The sequence below is a fragment of the Trachemys scripta genome, chromosome 12 (assembly GCF_013100865.1).
Source record: "Trachemys scripta elegans isolate TJP31775 chromosome 12, CAS_Tse_1.0, whole genome shotgun sequence".
Taxonomy (NCBI): Eukaryota; Metazoa; Chordata; order Testudines; family Emydidae; genus Trachemys; species Trachemys scripta.
Window position 1 is genome coordinate 44,283,476 of NC_048309.1, and position 17,750 is coordinate 44,301,225.

Genomic DNA, 17,750 nt, shown 5'->3' on the forward strand with positions numbered 1-17,750 from the left:
TCTCTGCAGGAAGAAAGTACGGATTTCTGTGGTCTACTTCAGCCTTCTTACATAAACCTTCGGGAGTAATTATGCTGAAACCACTGTGCTCCGCACACCAGGGAATTTTATACCCATGTGTTCCCACTGCTTCTCTCTGATTCAGTTGCAAAAGTCTGCAGCATTAGATTTTTCAATAGAAACTTTTGTCTTGTTCCTGGACCTTAGCATAAATAAAGCGATATACCTATTTCATAGAACTGGAAGGGACCCTGAAAGGTCACTGAGGCCAGCCCCCTGCCTTCATTAGCAGGACCAAGTGCTGATTTTGCCCCAGATTCCTAAGTGGCCCCCTCAAGGATTGAACTCACATCCCTGGGTTTAGCAGGGTAATTCTCAAATCACTGAGCTATCCCTTCCTCACCAAATTCTCATTTGCATTAATGCCAATTCATGTGGTCATGTGGTTCTGTCTATGTCCCAGAGCCTTGTAGTGGGTGTGAATGCCATTTATATCCATTTTTAGGCCCTTTTTATATGTCTGAAGTGGTACAAAGCAGCTTCCATGTCGATGAGATTCAGATCTACTGAGTCAAATTCTCTTTTGAAGCCATATCTACACTTGGAGCTCGGGGAGCAGAGGTACAGACACCTGCGCTGATAGCGTCTGAGTGGGTTTGTAAATCCAAGTGATGAGCTCATGCTACTGCCGTTTGCCGCTGCCTGTGCTACTATGGCTGCACTACTATTTTTAGCACACCATCTCAATGACCGTGAACACAGGTACGTCTACATGAGCCGGTAGAATCACATCTAGATATACCCTAAATTACACCAGTGTGAAACTAAATTAAGCATGAATAACCCATGAGCATGATTCAATGAAAGAAACCTGTTGGCTTCAGATCTTACCCTCAAAGGAGAGCACAAACAGTCCTGTTTCAATTAGTGCCATTTACCTCATTGTGACTACTTATAGTGGGAAACATTACACTGGGTAGTAACTGCTCATGGAATCATGGCATAACTGTATGAACTTCCCTGCAGCTAATAAAAATTTGTTCCTGTCATATTAAAAGCAGAGCTCCCCTGGATAAATCCGTCTGCTTTGGATAGGGTAGGTAGGTAATTGTCATAGATCCATGGATTCCAGGGCCAGAAGGGTCGGTTGTAATCATTTAGTCTGAGCTTCTGTATAAACCAAACCAGAGAATTCCCGCAAAGTAATTCATGTTTGAACTAGAGTATACATTAAAACAAAACAAAACATCCAATGTTGATTGAAAGATTGTCAGTGATAGAGAATCTATCACAACCCTATTCCTTGGTGTATTCGTCATATCAAGTAAGGACTTGCTACCAAATTTTGACCTCATTATAGTGAAGCACTTAAGCATGTGCTTCATTTGAAACCTGAGCATAGTCACATGGAAGTCAATGGGAGTTTAACACATGCTCATTTAATCCCACTTAAGTATCATCTTACACCTCATTGGTTTCAGTGAGGCTACTCATGCTTAAAACTTAGCACCCACTTCATTTACAAAAATTGAATAATAATCTTTCTATATATCTAGGTATTTATGTGATCTGCATCACTGTAACATAAGCACCTTCACAGAGATGAATTGTGTTTACTCTAGCAGCACCTCTTTGAGGGTAGTCTATGTTATCCCCATACAGACAGGGAAACCAGAGCATGGGTGTTTGATACACAGTTTCCCAACATGGAGTGTTAGAATATGATATTATGTTTTGGTTTCGTGCTCTCTCTTCTTATGGATGATCACTGAACAATGAAGAAGATTAAGCGACTCAGCAAAGGTCATCCAGGGAGTCTGCGCCTGAGCCAGGAATGTAACCGGGCCTTCTGAGTTCCATGCTGGTGCCTTATCAATTAGTTGGCTGAAAAAGGAATGTTCTCCAGCCTAATTTACCAAATGAAACATAAGGGCAAATATGACCATTTTTACTGCTTTCCAACTGGAGTAAAGTTGGGAATGTATAAGAAAATCTGGAAGAAATTCCTTTTTCACACTCTTTTTACTGTCTAAAGCAATAAAACCACAAGATTAATGTATTGTCATTGAAAGTCAATGGGATTTGAGCATCTAACTTCCTTAGTCTCCTTTGAAAATCCCAGCCATAGTTCATAAAGTCTAGAACGTTATTGACTAACCTGAAAAAAATAAAAATAATAATACCAGCAAAACTCCACAAAATTATGGACCTTTTGACATGCAGCATGGCAAATGTGGAACATTTCTTACCATTAAGCCATGATTGAACTCTGGAAGCTCTCTGTGTGTGTTGTGCTGCTGTTTTGTGAAATGTTGTGTTCAATGGCAGGCCCTGACATGGTCAGCATCTCTTCTAAAATAATTCTTCTTTCTGATCAGCCTACCCGAAGGATCAATGAGCAAGTGGCTGAGATTTGGGAGGGGAGCGATCCTGAATTTGACAGCTGTGCCCTACTAGCTCAGGAGGCATTGATGAGTTTTGATGTCTAACAGAGTGATGAATTTAAGCTCCCAAGCTTGTCTTTTGAATGGTTTCCTTTGAGGATGAGGATGAGAAGTCAGATATGGAGTGATCGTTTTGTGAAAAGTGTTTTCTGTGTGAGTTCATTTGTGAGTATAGTGATTGTCTAGTTTCACCCATATTGTTGTTGTTGGGGAAGTTGGTGATCATATGTTGTGATCAACATGTGTAGGCCTGCAGAGTCTTGGAAGGACAAGCCTGTGTGGCCAGAGGCTGATGGTTTCAGGGAGCTGATCCACATCAGGCGCAGACAAGTCTCCCTGGACAGGTGGTGGCAAAGTGCCTCCCAACCCCAGGTTCCTCTGGGAAGCATCACCATGGTCACAGGAATTTAACCTGCATGTTTCACTAAATGACCAGCACTCCATCCACTCATCCACCCCTCCATGAATGATCATGATGTATGAAAAATATCAGTCCAGAAAGTTAATGAGAAATCTAGCTCAGTAGTAGAGATGGTTGGAGATTTTCCATTAGAAACATGGGAGAGCAGGGCAGAGGAGAGGAGTTTGGGCAAAAAATGGCTATTTCATCAAAATGGACTTTTCCTTGGGAAATGTCTATTTTCAATTAAAAAAAACACAGTGGTTGATTTTTGTTGTTGAAAACCTCAACAACAAAAAATCATCAAAAATGTAGCTGAAAATTGATTTTTTTCCCAAATGTTTTCATGGGGTGTGTGTGGATGGAATTCCTGACTAGTTCTACTGAGAAGAAACCACAGCCTGATGGGCACTTGAATTTTATGCTCACAGCATAAACACAGAGAAATTTGATGCAAACATAAAACATAACATGACTTTATTTCTTAGAATACAGAACAATAGTTCACAAAACTCCCAAACCAGTGAGAGACAAAGCAGGCTTCTCCCTTAGTCATAATTCACCCCACCGGGCTCTAGACTGGCTCTGTGCAGATTGACTCCTAGTCCTAGATTGCAGGCTTCCCTACAGAGTCCTTTGCCTGCACTCAGTACCAGTAAATCCCTTCCAAACTTGGAAAGACGAATTGTGATTTTAACACAGTTTTCAGTACATCACATGGCACTTTCAGCAAATACCTGTAAATCACATTGATTTCAGTAGGACTCACATTCCATATGGTTTGTTTCAATGGGATGATAATCATGAAGGACTGATTTGAGCCAGAGATTCCAGGATCGGACTCCGAGTTTAGATCACATGAATTTCATCACACGGTCTCCATTTTCATTTTGATCTAAAGGCATTAGCTTGAATTCTCTGAACTGCTGTGAAAGAACCAAGTTTCCTGACAACTTGCCTCAGGGCCTCCTTTACCTCTTTGTTTCTCAGGCTGTAGATGAGGGGGTTGACCAGTGGTGTGAGAATGGTGTAGAAGACAGAGAAGACTTTGGTCATGCTTCGAAGTGTGTTGACGTCTGGAAGCAAGTAAACAATGATTAGGGTTCCATAGAAAATGGTCACCACGATGAGGTGAGAGGAACAGGTGGAAAATGCCTTTTTCCTACCAGTGGTGGATGGGATTCTCAGGATGGTGGTGATGATAGAAATGTAGGAAGTCAGGGTTAATAGAAATGGTGGTAGTGTGAATAAGGAGGACAGCAGGAAAGCCACAAGTACCATGCCATGGGTGTCACTGCAGGAGAGTTTTATCACTACGTTGAATTCACACAGGAAATGGTCAATTTCATTGGGACCGCAGAACATTAACATCGATATCCAAGATACTATTATGGAAGCAGCCACAAATCCACTAATCCAAGACCCAGCTGCTAGCTGGAAGCAGAACCTATCATTCATGAGGGCTGTATAGTGCAGTGGTTTACATATCGCTAAATACCGATCGTAGGACATCGCTGCCAGGAGATAGCATTCTGAACATGCCAAGACACCAAAACAATAAAGCTGCATGAAGCAGCCACTCACAGAAATGGTTCTGTCCCCAGTCAGGAGACTGGCCAGCAGCCTGGGCAGGATGGTGGAGGTGTAGCAGGTCTCCAAGCAGGACAGGTTCCCCAAGAAGAAGTACATGGGGGTGTGAAGGTGCTGATCAGCCACAACTAGTGCAACAATGAGGATGTTCCCGGCCATGGTCATAATGTAGATCACTAGAAACAGCAGGAAGAGAAGAACCTGCAGTTCTGGGACATTCCCAAATCCCAGGAGGATAAATTCCATGATGGACGTTTGATTTCTGCTTTCATGTGTGCCAGGGGGAGTATCCATGGGATGGGGGGAGGGGGGAAGAGAACGCTGCAATGATAATGAAGAGACATTTGCTTTTGTAGTACAGTGCCAAAATTACAATTCAATTATTGCTCAAAAGCACCCTCTGATGATTACCAGCCCTAGTCTTACTTGAAGAAACTCAGCTGGGATGTTTAGCACCAGCTATCACTGCTGCTCGAGGCATCTAAACATTTTCCTCAACAATATTGCTTGTATATTTCTCTTTCCACATGATCAATTGCTGGGGTGGCACCTCTCCAATGCACTGTTGGTGGGCTGTATTGCAGCATGAAACTCAGAAGACCTGGTTTTGTTTCCAACCTTTGGTCAGTCATTTCACTGCTCAGCTGAGAGACCATGCACAACTTTCTGCATTCAGAAATATAGAAACAACTTCCTCTTGCCATCATGTTTGCTGTTTATATTTATGCCCATCAGTGTAGATTTTTTTTATAGCCATTTCAATGTGATCATTCCTAACAGAGGACAGATGGAAGGGTGCCTTGATTTCTCTACACTGTACTTTTCGGCAACCATATCACTTTACAATCACTCATTTTATTTTTAGTTTTTCACCATATGACACTTGGAACCCAATTGTGCAACAAATTAAAGTCAATGGGACTGATTATAGTGTGCAAAATTAAGCATATGGGCAATCTTTGTAGGATCAGGGCCTTAATTGATTAATCCGTGTGATACCACAGTGATGTGTTTAGATAGATAGATAGATAGATAGATTTATTTTTCTATCCATGTTGCTAACTTCTAGCTCTGTCTGTTTCCTTCTGTCCTGTGTGTCATTCAGAGAGGTATTTGGAAATACTTTGGGTATTTCATTAACATGCCCCTTTCAGATAATTAATGCAGATATTAAATAAAATGTGAGGTAACACTGGCCCTCTAACTTCCATTTTTTTAAATCAATGCCCTCTTATATGGTCTGTTGGCCAATTCTCCACCACTGGCATTTCTTGAGAGGATTGATGAATTGCAGCTTTTCGGCATTTCTATTACTTGCTTTTTTTGAATTATCTGAGAACAGACAGAAAAATTCTCCAATATATTCATGATATAAAAGTGCTCATAGAGTTCATCAGTGAAGAATATTTTGTCTCCAGATCATTCTCAGAATCTGTGTTATTCAAAATTTACACAGTGCTGTTCTGTTACATTTTTCTGATGGTGTTTCCTGTACTCTTCATTGGATGACTACCTAGCCCAGCATGTTCTGTACTGTTTACCTCAGTTTACATATAAGCAGTAAACAGGGTCCTCTGGACAAAAAGAGGGGGTAGACCGGTTTCTCAAAGACAAAGGACAAGCTGATGCCTCTAGCCACGTGTCATCAAAGTTGATGGGCAATCGCCTTTCAGGTGGCCATTCTTTGAGCAACTGGTTTGTAATGTAGTATCCAAAACAGAGATGAAAAAAGTATAGAACAAAGCCACAAGTTATGGAGCTGTTACAAACTGGTGGGTTGGGTTTTCTTGATGTATAGAGAGTTTTGTAATTTGTCAAACCATATTATAAATGTAACTAGCGTCAATGCATATTTCTGAAGCATATCTTTATTTCCATCCTCTTTGTAACAGCCCTTAACATATTTGAAGATTGCTATAAGATCCCCCTCAGTCTCCTTTTTTCGAGAGTGAACATGCCCAGTTTTTTTAACCTTTCCTCATAGGTCAGGTTTGCTAAAACCTTTGATCATTTTCATTGCTCTCCACTGGAGTTTTTCTTCCTAACTTTGCATTTGTGTTTATTGAATTTCATCTTGTTGATTTCAGATGAAATCTCCAATTTGTCAAGGTCATTTTGAATTCTTATCCTGTCCTCCAAAGTGCTTGCAAAGCCTTCCAGCTTGGTGTCATCTGCAGATTTTATAAGCATACACTCCACTCCATTATCTAAATCATTAATGAAAATATTTGATAGTACTAGACCCAGGACAGAACCCTTGGGACCCCACTAGATACATCCTTCCAGTTCGACAGAGAACCATTGATAACTACTCTTTGGGTAAATCTATACGGCAAATAATGAAACAAAACAAAAACACACCAAAAACTACCCAGCAGCAGTGAGTCTCAGAACCTGGGTTTGCAGACTTGGTCTTGTAGGGTTCTTCCTACAACACTAAAAATAGCTATGTAGATGTTCTGGCTTGTGCTGGAGGTCAGGCTTTGAAATCCATTCTTTTCCCTGGGCTTCAAACTGGTAGTCTACATGTCTATTTTTAATGCCATACCATAATCCCCACAAGCCCAAGTCTAGAGATATGGGCTCTGAGACTTGCAGACACAGGGTTAGTGTTTTTGCTGTGTGGACGTACCCTTTGAGTACGGCCTTTCAACAAGTTTTTTACTCATCTTATAGTAATTTAATCTAAATCACATTTCCCTGGTTTGCTTATGAAAAAAGTCATGAAGGACTGCATCAAACGGCTTACTAAAATCAAGCTATATCATATCTATTGCTTCTCCCCTATCCAATAGACCAGTTTATATACATGTGAACATAAAAACAATGATGCACACAAGCATATGAACATATGATCGTAATCACCAAAAATGCAATCAAATGCACTAGCACAATTCTATTCACATATATACACAAGGATGCAAAAACCTACAAATGCAAACACGCAGATGTACGTATACAAGGACATGCCCCCAAACTATAGAAATAGATAAAACATGTTGGCTATAATTTATTAAGCCATCTAGGGGATTTACATACTTATTTCCCATTGGCAATTAAAAGCATGGATGAATTTTTTCAGACATTCCATTAGAAATGTAAACCTTTCAAGCTGGATGGATGAAAAAATGTTTTGGGTTTGGTGAGGGCTTTTGTTGTATTTTTCCCTTGTGGAAAATTTCAACTGTTCATTGAAAAACAAAAAAATCTCCCAAAGCACTTTTTGGCGGGTACTTTTGCAACCAAACCTCCAAAATTTCCACCCAAAACCTGAAAATTAGTCTATTTTCAGGTTTTCTAATTATATATATATATATATTCAAAGAAAACAGACACTTTCCAATTACCTCAAAATCAAATTTGAAAATTTCAAATATGTGTTTTAATTTCATCCATTCCCCTCTAACTTACCTGCTTGGAGCAAATTGCCTTTGCCTCAGCACAATTCTCCAAGTGGCAAAAGGCATCCATTTATATACATTTTGGTGTTCACCAGGGAGGTACCCTGAAAGAGGCTCTGCCGTGATGTTGCCAAGCAACCAGAACTGCCCTTAGTTATCACAGATGAAGAGTGGAGGCTTCCAAACTTACACAGCTGGCTACACCCGACATTGTGAGCTATCAAAAAATGGGCAGTTTAGATCAGTCTGGTTCAGGCTCGGAGAGCTGGTGAGTTGGTTTGTGTTTGAATTAAGCTGTGAGTGATGTCATGCTGGGCTCCCGACCATTGCTTTGCAGTGATTGTGACTAGGGTAGCATCACGAAACACCGATGTCACCAGGACGCAGACACTGTCGAAGCCATTGCCACTGTTTAGTGACCCCCAAGAAGTAATCAGTGGGTACTCATGGAAATTGATCACGTGTAGTTGATTCTTTTTATTCCCACTAGAGAAATGCCCAGAGGCCCAGAGGTTAGAGGTCACAGAAAGTCCATCACAGCCTCAGAACAAGGCAGTATTCCTTTTTATGGCCACATCATGCTGTAGCTTTTCTGCATTAGGATATATGATCAAAGCTGCCTTGCTAGGGTATGTGCAAATAATAGGCTTCCATGTGTCTCAGCTTACACATCACAGGCTACAGAGGCCTGATAAAGCTCTGCCAAAGAGAAAAGAAGGTGTGGGCTAGGGACACGGAAGAAGAGTCAGGGCAGACCAATTGTCCAACTTACATGGAGAGTGTTGGCAAGAAATTTGGGCCCCATTAAAGTCAAAGGCAAAACTCTTGTTGAATTAACAATAGTAGTGACACAAGTTACTAGAGACCAAAGCAGATCTTGAATAAAGCAGAAATGAAATTGTTAAGGAGGATCCTTGGAGTTATAAGGATGGGCCATGCTTGAAACGAACAAATTAGAGGAAGTGTGAAGGGTTATAGAAAAGCTAAGGGAATTCAGGCTTAGATGATTTGGGCGTGTGAAAGGAAAATTGGAAGAACAGATGGGAAACAGCCTGTTGAACTTAGAAGAGGAGGGTAATAGAATGATGACCCAAAACTAGATGGATGGATGTCCTACAAAGGGATCTGGTTAGCTGCAAAGTTTCAGAGGAACTTCTTCAAGACAGACTGGAATGGAGAAGAAGGACTTGAAGAGCTAACTCTGTTTAGGTGGCAAGCTAGAAGAAGAAAAGCAGTAGTAACATGGATACAGGTTGTGGTGGTGGTGGAATAAGTCACAGAAGCAGTAGTAGTATAATTAGTAAGTGGCTTAATCGTGTCCTCACCATGAGCTCAGCTCCTGGATTAGACCAAGAGGGCGATTCTGACTGATCCAGTGCTTCTCTGGTAAGGGGCTATGCCTGATCTCTTCTGGGCCATACCATCCTCCTGTATCCAGTGTAGGAGTGTAAGGGGTGCTCTGCACCCTTTCCATTCTCAGGGTTGGAGCCGTGGTCTGAATGCTTGCTGTAGGTGCCTGGCTGGAGCTAACTAGTCACCACATTTGGAATTGGGAAGGTCTTTCCTCCAGGTCAGATTTGCAGGGACCTCATGGGATTTCAGCTTTCTCTTCAGTGTGGAGTGTGGATCACCTGCTAGGATCAAATGGTCACATCCCAGCTGATCAATTCCCTGCCATGGCAGGGACCTCAACCACTCATAGCACCTAAGTCTATTTACCCCTTCACATAACACAAGAACAAGGGGTCACCCAATGAAATTAAGAGGCAGGACATTTAAAACAAAAAAAAAAGGAAGTATTTTTTCACATAACATACAGTCAACCCATGGAACTCATTGTCAGGGGACCTTGTCAGGCCAAAATATAACTGGGTTCAAAAAAGATTTAGATAAGTTTATGGAGGACGGGTCTATCAACAGCTTTTAGCCAAAACAGTCAGGGACTTAACCTCGTGATTTAGGTGTCCCTAAACCTCCAACTGCCAGGAACTGGGACTGGATGACAGGTGATGGATCATTCACTAATTACCCTGTTCTGTTCATTCCCTCTGAAGAACCTGGCATTGGCCACTGTCAGAAGACAGGACACTGGACTAGATTGAACAATGATCTGATCTAGCATGGCAGTTCTTATGTTCCTGTTCTGTGCCTGTGGCATACAACAGCTTAGTCTTCTGAGGGCTGAAATACCTTTAGTTTAACTGAAATCATTGGGCTTATTATGTGAGTGGAATGTAATGGCCTGTGATGAACAGAAGGGCAGAATGGATGAGCTAATGGTCCCTTCTGGCCTAAACCTTTATGAAACTATAGAAACTTTTGCCCCTTTGAGTACCACTAAATAACTCCTGCTGTGAGTTGGCCAAGTAAATGTAGTAGTAGCAACAAGAATAGTAATGGGTAGTAAGATAATGTCTATGTTTGACTGCTCCTACTTCATTTACATCTGCAGAACTTCATACCCTGTGTTCAAAGTCAAATATGAATATTAACCAGGTGACCCCATCACACTCCTCTTACAAACTTTGACCATCCGTAACTCATGCTATATGCCTATTAAACCCCTTGGCAGGAAGAAAAATGAAGGAATCTCAAGCTTCCTCTTTTGTAATGCAACCTATTTGTTGTGTGGTGATGTAACATACACTATCCTTTCAGACCACTGATAGTTAGCAAGGTGTCTTTGTCCAGTTCTGATGGGGACTTGGATTTACACTGGGGTCTCTGATACATGGTGGTATATTTGGATCCTTGGTCTCTCAATACCAAGTCCATTTTAGAAGACTATAGTGAAAGAAAAATGTAGTTGTATTGATGTGTCTAAGATACAAGAGGTTTGTATCTATGAAACAACAAAGGAATAGGGGAGAGGGAATATTTTATTTTATTTTAAAGAGAGAGAGAGAGGAATCTAGAGTAGATTATGATGATGAGAAACAGACTGTTAGATATGTCGATAGATTGATAGCTGAATGTGTAGAGGGATAGATTGATAGGACTTTTCTTTTTGCGGATACAGACTAACACGACTGCTACTCCGAAACCATTCTTTACTGTGTTATTACTATTATGCAAGGCAATTTACAGTAGAAGAAAAGAGAGCTTTCCTGATGCAAAGACATACTGAGACACATTTTTTTCCCCAATTAAGTTTGACCATAATTTTGATTACCTATTCTGTTCATTCCCTCTATGGCAACTGGCAATTGGCCACTGTCAGAAGACAGGATACTGGGTTAGATGGACCTTTGTTCTGATCCAGTATGGCCATTCTTATGTTCTTATTAGGGCCCCAACAAATTCATGGCCATGAAAAACGCAACATGGATTGTGAAATCTGGTATCCCCCCATGAAATGTGGTCTTCTGTGTGTTTTTATGCTATACTATACAGATTTCACAGGGGATACCAGCTTTTCTCAAATTGGGGGTCCTGACCCAAAAGGGAATTGCAATAGGTTGCAAGGTTATTTTAGGGGGGGTGCGGTATTGCCACCCTTACTTCTGCACTGCCTTCAGAGCCCAGTGGGCAGAGATCAGCAGCTTTTGGCCAGGCACCCAGATATGAAGGTAGCACACCACCACCAGCAGCACAGAAGTAACGGTGGTAATACCTTACCATGCCATCCTTACTTCTGTGCTGGTGGTGGCTCTGTCTTCAGAGCTGGGCTCCCAGCCAGCAGCCACTGCTCTCCAGCTGCCCAGCTCTGAAGGTAGCTCTGCTGTCAGCAGCAGTGCAGAAGTAAGGGTAGCAGTACCAGAACCCCCTCTATAATAACCTTGTGACCACCCCAAAACTTCTTTTTGGGTCAGGACCCCTCCAATTACAACACCGTGAAATTTCATGTTGAAATAGCTGAAATCATGAAATTTACGATTTTTAAAATCCTGTGACCATTAAATTGACCAAAATGGATCATGAATTTGGTAGGGCCCTACTTATGACCAATAAGAGAAAAAAAAATGTTTTAGGAAAAAATTCAAAATTGCAAGAATCTGCACATTTCCAAAGGTTTAAAAGAGTTTATTTCAATAGTTTTTTTCTAGAGTTTTTTAACATAATTTTCTTCTCAATGTTTTTTAAACAATATTGAATGACTGTTGAACTTTTGTCATTTACAAAATACAATATAAATGAAACATTTTGATAACCCTTTAAATGGTATTTTCTCTTAAAAATGATAAAAAATGTCATGATATTTTTGTAGAGAATGAATATTTTTGAAAACCGTGACCGTATTTTAGGGGTTATTTTCATTTCAGAGATGGACATTTTTGAAGAGAAATATTAAATATTTATTATTATTATTATCATTAGTGCTAAAATATTACATATCCATGAATACAAATATTCACATAACATAGCTACATAACATTTAATTTCATTATATTTTAAGGACCTGTTTTCTATCTATACATATACACACACGTATGTGTAGATAGATAGATATCATTATATAACTACACATACCAGTGCACACATTTTGGAATTGGCATTATTTATGTTCCTGTTTTGTTTATTTCACTGATATGTAAAATTTCAGTGTCAGAAGATCAATCAGACACTTTTTATCTCTTCACTTATACTCTAGTCCCACTTCTTCTGTGCCCCCTCCCCACCCCAGGACTTCCTGTATAATTTCAAATACCTCAGAAACTTGAAACAACCATCATATTTTCATTTAAAATCAACTTCTCACAAAAAAATATTTTAATTTCCCATCACCCTATTCAAAATTACAGTGGCCCGGGGAGTGTTATGTCATGAAATCTTGAACTAAAATGGAGATGATCAAAAAATTTTGAGAAGAATGTTTGTCCAGTGAAAAACAGCTTTTCTTGAAAATTCAGCTTTCCATGAGAAGCCGTCCCCAACTTTAAAACGTTTCCATTTTCCACAAAAGTTTCAGTGACATTTTAATCTATATATTACTGTTGAATCAGCATTGCACAATTTTATTTGATAGATAGATAGATAGATAGATCTTTTCAAAAAAATGGAAAATTGGAGTTTTGGCTAAAACTAAATATTTCACAGAAAATTAAATTTTCATCAGAAAAAAAAAGTTTTGTTTTAAGGCTGAAATATTTTCACTTCTCAGTAGTTTTTTTTTTTTTTTTTGCCCTTTAAAAAAAATTTAAAGTCAAAATTTACTCGTGCTAATTTTCCATATTGGGAAAAAAATCAACCAGCTTTGTCAGACAGATAGCTACATTGATTGAATGGTTAATCTTGCACACAATGTGTCAAAAGAGCCAATGAATGGACGCTTAGGCTAGTGAAATTCAAACTGTAAATAAGTAATATATCTTCAACAATGAGATTAAGTAAGAATTGGAAATACTTATCCAGGGATTTGATGGATTTCCATCACCTAAAGTCTTTAAAGCAAGACTGAATGTAAGAAGTACTGAGAAAAATTATATTCCATATAGTAGGAGGACTAGATGATCATAATGGCCCCGTTTGACCTTAAAATCAATAGAAAGATAGATAATTCTTCACTGTATTAGAACTGACCTGCAAGGTAAATTGTTAAAGGAAAAGAGTGATTTCCTGACCCAAAGACATAGTGAGAACAAGGTTTTCTTGCCTGATGAATTTGCACCATTTAGAGAAAATGTGTTAAGACAAAATAAAAAAAATCGGAAATATTTTCATTTCAAGGGGTTAAAAACAAGTTTATTTCAATAGTTTTTGTAGAATTTTTTCAATCCATTTTTTTTCATTTTGTTGAACATATTGAAATGGCTATTATTTTTTTATTTACTAAACAGTGGAAAACAAACATTTTAAGAATCCTTTAAATGTGATTTTCTTTGAAAAAATATTAAAAATTTCATGATATTTTTTTGCAGAAAATGATTTTTTTATTACTTTCATAGGAAAAAACACATATAACTAAGGACCACACATATGAACTATAATTTACCAGAGGGGTGGGTGTTAAGGGATGGGGCACAGTATGCTAAGCTCTGATGGGGCAGGGATGGTGTCCCTAGCCTCTGTTTGACAGAAGCTGGGAATGGGCAACACAACAGGTGGATCATTTAATGATTACCTGTTCTGTTCATTCCCTTTGGGGCACCTGGCATTGGCCACTGTCAGAAGACAGGATACTGGGTTAGATGGACCTTGGGTCTGACCCAGTATGGCTGTTCTTATGTACCTCTATTTCATGCTAACCTTAGCAAATTGAGTTTACCTTTACTGATTTTTGTGGGAAAGGCACATATTTCACAAGAGCTTTCCTCAGGGCTCTGTTCACCTCCTTGTTTCTGAGGCTGTAGATGAGGGGGTTGACCATGGGAGTCAGGACTGTGTAGAAGACAGAGAACATTTTGTTCAGGTTTTCCACTGTAGCACTATCTGGTAGCATGTAGACAATCATTAGGGTTCCGTAGAAAATTGTCACCACAATGAGGTGAGAGGAGCAGGTGGAAAAGGCCTTTTGCCTCCCCATGGTGGAAGGGATTCTCAGGATAGAGGCGATAATAGAAATGTAGGATGTCACAGTTAATAGGAATGCGGGAAGGGTGAAGATGGAGGAAAGTATGAAGGTCACAAGTTCCATCCGGCTGGTATCACTGCAGGAGAGTTTGATCAAAGGGGTGAAATCACAGAAGAAATGATTAATTTCATTTGGTCCGCAGAAAGTGAACTGTGCTAACAAAGATGTCGTGACAGTGCTAGCCAGGAAGCCACTAATCCAAGACAAAGATGCCATCTGGAGGCACAAGCTGCCATTCATCTGCGTTGCATAGTGCAGAGGTTTACATATTGCTAAGTACCGATCATAAGACATCACTGCTAGGAGAGCACATTCTACAGCTGCCAGGGAGCTGAACCAGTTAAATTGCATGATGCAGCCGCTAACAGAAATGGTTCTGTCCCCTGTCAGGAGACTGGCCAGCATCCTGGGCAGGATGGTGGAGGTGTAGCAGATCTCCAAGCAGGACAGGTTCCCCAGGAAGAAGTACATGGGGGTGTGCAGGTGTTGATCAGCCACAATTAGAACAATGATGAGAATGTTCCCAGCCATGGTCATGAAGTAGATCACTAGGAACAGCATGAAAAGAAGAATCTGTAGTTCAGGGAGATCCCCAAATCCTAGCAGGATGAATTTTGTGACAGATGTTTGATTTCCATCTTCTGCATGGAGCTGGAAGTGAAGCTGGGGGAAGAAAAGAAACTTTATAGTGCTTTGTATGCTTAGTACTAACTAGTATTGCAAGGAGATCAGTTTTATACAAAATTTGTTTACATGTGTTCTAACTTTTATGTCTCATAGAATATGAGGACTGGAAAGGACCTCAGAAGTTCATCTAGTCAACCCCCTACCCAAATCAGGACCAACCCCCAGGCAGAGTTTTGCCCCAGATCCCTAAATGGCCCCCTCAAGGATTGAACTCACAACCCTGGGTTGAGGAGGCTGCTGCTCAAACCCCTGAGCTATCCCTGCCCTCTGCCTAATTGAGCCCTCCCTGCTTTTTTTTCTTTTTTCTTGTGGAGTTTTCACTCAGATCTCTCCTAATGGCAATCATATGATGGCTCCGTGTCTCTACAAAAACCTTTACTGGCTTTATTGGTAACTCTATTACATTGAAAATGCATGTCCACCTTTTTGTCCTTTGATAAGGAACTCAGACAGCACAGCAATGATCATGAGAGAGAGAGAGAGAGAGAGAGAGAGAGAGAGATTGCTTGAATCAAAGAATGGAAAGTCAGACAGACATAGATTGAGATTGATGGACAGAAGAATGGATAGGTAGACTGACAGAGTGACACACACTCAAGAATGAATGAGCAGAGAGTAATTGTTGGAAGTGAAGTATAGAGAGGCAAATGAACATAGATAGATATCTTTCAAATTATTACAGCTTTCCAGGTTTTGTCCTCCGATTCAGTACGTGTTCATATTGGCTTTCCCTCTCTGAATTAGCTGTATCTTCCCAGGCTGAATTTAGTTTCCTCCTTTTCTACCCAGTTTTCTAACCTCTGACTCTTTCTTCATCCTGACTTCAAACATTCAATGGAATTCAGTTCCAAACCAATGTTTAATAATCAATGAATGGAGAAAGACATTCCTCTGAAACTCCTTCTACTTTCCCTCTGGCTAATACTGACTCTAAATCAATCCAGTGTGTTATATATACATCTGCTACTCCCTGGTGAAGGAAACGTCTAAAACAGAGTATGTCTTCTCTCTGTCTAAAGCATTATGACCCCAATTCAAGAAGATACTCAACTTGCACTTAGTGTTTAGCACAGGAACAGTCTGATTAACTTACATGGGATTGCTCACAAGCTTAAAGTTATGCATATGTTTAGGTACCTTCCTGAATCAGAATCTATAGTGTTTTTCAACTTAGAGGGGCAAATGTTGCAGTAGAAACAAAGGATTCAGCAAGATGATTTATCAAATCTTTTATCTTCCCTAAAGTGGATAGAAAACTACTTATAAAGGGATGTGATATAGTCTCTGTCACTTAAAGTTATACAAGTCATGACTGAATATGTTTCTTAAAGGTATGCCCTAATTTCAACCAGCAGTTATTATTCTATACAAGAATCACTGGCTGAAATTATCTTGCTTGTATTATGCAGGAGGTCAGACTAGATGACCATAATGGTTCTTTCTGCCCTTAAATTCCATAAACCTGTAAATTGGTTTACCTTTAAGGAGGAGGTATTAGCAGCCAAAATCTCTGATGTGAACTCTTCACTCTTAGTATTGACACCAGGATATAGGTTTTGCCATCTATCTTCCATCCTCATCATCATCATTGTGATGGATGGGTGCCGGCTTCCTCCGGGGCTGGAGGAGCACACATGGAGTCGGCGCCTATGTTCAGGTGAGATCTTTCAATAAGATACCCAGCTGCATTCATTTTGCCTTCTATCCATCTATTGAATGTCAGCATCTCTCCTAATTCCTTATTTATTCTTTGTGGAAGAAGGGGAAACCTCCCTTGACATTTTAGCTGATGGTGGCAATGACAACAGCAGGGGTTCCCATGTGAGATTTGAACACCGTCCTCCCTTTCGTTCTTTTGAAAAAATCAGCCATTTTATTTATTGTTAGATATAGAGATGGTCAAGACTCTTTTTTTAACACTTTTGTTTTCCACTGGAAAATGCCAGTTTATCAGCACTGACACTGTTCTTTCAGAAGAGAAAGTTTTGACACATTTTCTTGTGTTGGGAATTCAAAATGATTGAGCTTGTCCAAAAACCTTGTCTCAACATTTTCTAAATGGAAATCTTCTAATTATTTTTGCATCCACATTTGCATTTTTGCATTTCATGTTGAAATTTATTTTAACTTCTAGTAAAAAATAAAAAAAGGTCAAAATTGAAATGAAACATTTTGAAATTATGGGAGCAATGCATGTCAGCTGACCCAATCCCAGTTTTGTGCGGGGGGGGGGAGGGTTATCTGTTCACAACATTCAGGTTGAGTTTTTCAGAGTTGCACAAGGGATTTAGATGCCTCATTTCCATTAGAAGGAAGGGGATTGGACATCCCATCCTTTGAAGGGCTTTGAATCTCTCATACTACCCATGTCCACCGATCAAAGGCAAATTATTGTTATGTCAGTTTGTTTTTTACATTTCTGTTATTATTGGTTTAATGCCAAGAGATCTCAACTGAGACCAGGGCCCCATTGTGCTATGACCTGTGCATGCACATAGTAAGAAATAGACCCTGCCATGCTGAGAGCACAATCTAAATGGATTAAAGGTGGGAGTAGAAACTGAGGCACATAGCAGGGAAGTGACATTGCTAGAAGTCAGTGGTAGCACTAGAAAAGGAACCCAGGTTTTCTGACTCCATGTCCCAGGCTCTATGAAGTGTGCACAGCATTACTTCCACAAACTTTTGGCATTATCGAGTTATTTAAAGGCTCATAT

The 17,750-nt window shown here is 40.0% G+C and overlaps 2 protein-coding genes across 2 annotated transcripts; both read right to left on the minus strand.

Annotated features, from left to right (window-relative positions):
- Nucleotides 1-3,729: 3,729 nt before the first annotated feature.
- Nucleotides 3,730-4,728, minus strand: LOC117885566 (olfactory receptor 6N1-like). Its single transcript, XM_034786832.1, has one exon. It carries the CDS (start codon nt 4,726-4,728, stop codon nt 3,730-3,732), a length of 999 nt encoding a protein of 332 aa, XP_034642723.1.
- A 5,753-nt stretch (nt 4,729-10,481) lies between these two features.
- LOC117885567 (olfactory receptor 11A1-like) lies at nt 10,482-16,622 on the minus strand. Its single transcript, XM_034786833.1, has 3 exons — nt 16,512-16,622; nt 14,041-15,009; nt 10,482-10,619 (listed from the first exon to the last, which is right to left on the minus strand). The coding sequence occupies exons 1-3, from the start codon at nt 16,620-16,622 to the stop codon at nt 10,482-10,484; spliced, it is 1,218 nt and encodes a 405-aa protein (XP_034642724.1).
- Nucleotides 16,623-17,750: the final 1,128 nt, after the last annotated feature.

Bases quoted from the DNA above. Each gene is read 5' to 3' on its own strand.
- LOC117885566 (XM_034786832.1), bottom strand. From the start codon at position 4,728: ATGGATACTCCCCCTGGCACACATGAAAGCAGAAATCAAACGTCCATC.
- LOC117885567 (XM_034786833.1), bottom strand. From the start codon at position 16,622: ATGATGATGATGAGGATGGAAGATAGATGGCAAAACCTATATCCTGGT. The intron at 15,010-16,511 runs GTAAACCAATTT...TTCTTCCCCCAG, and splicing joins CTAATACCTCCTCCTTAAAG to CTTCACTTCCAGCTCCATGC. The intron at 10,620-14,040 runs GTAAACTCAATT...CTTTCACTATAG, and splicing joins TCCCACAAAAATCAGTAAAG to TCTTCTAAAATGGACTTGGT.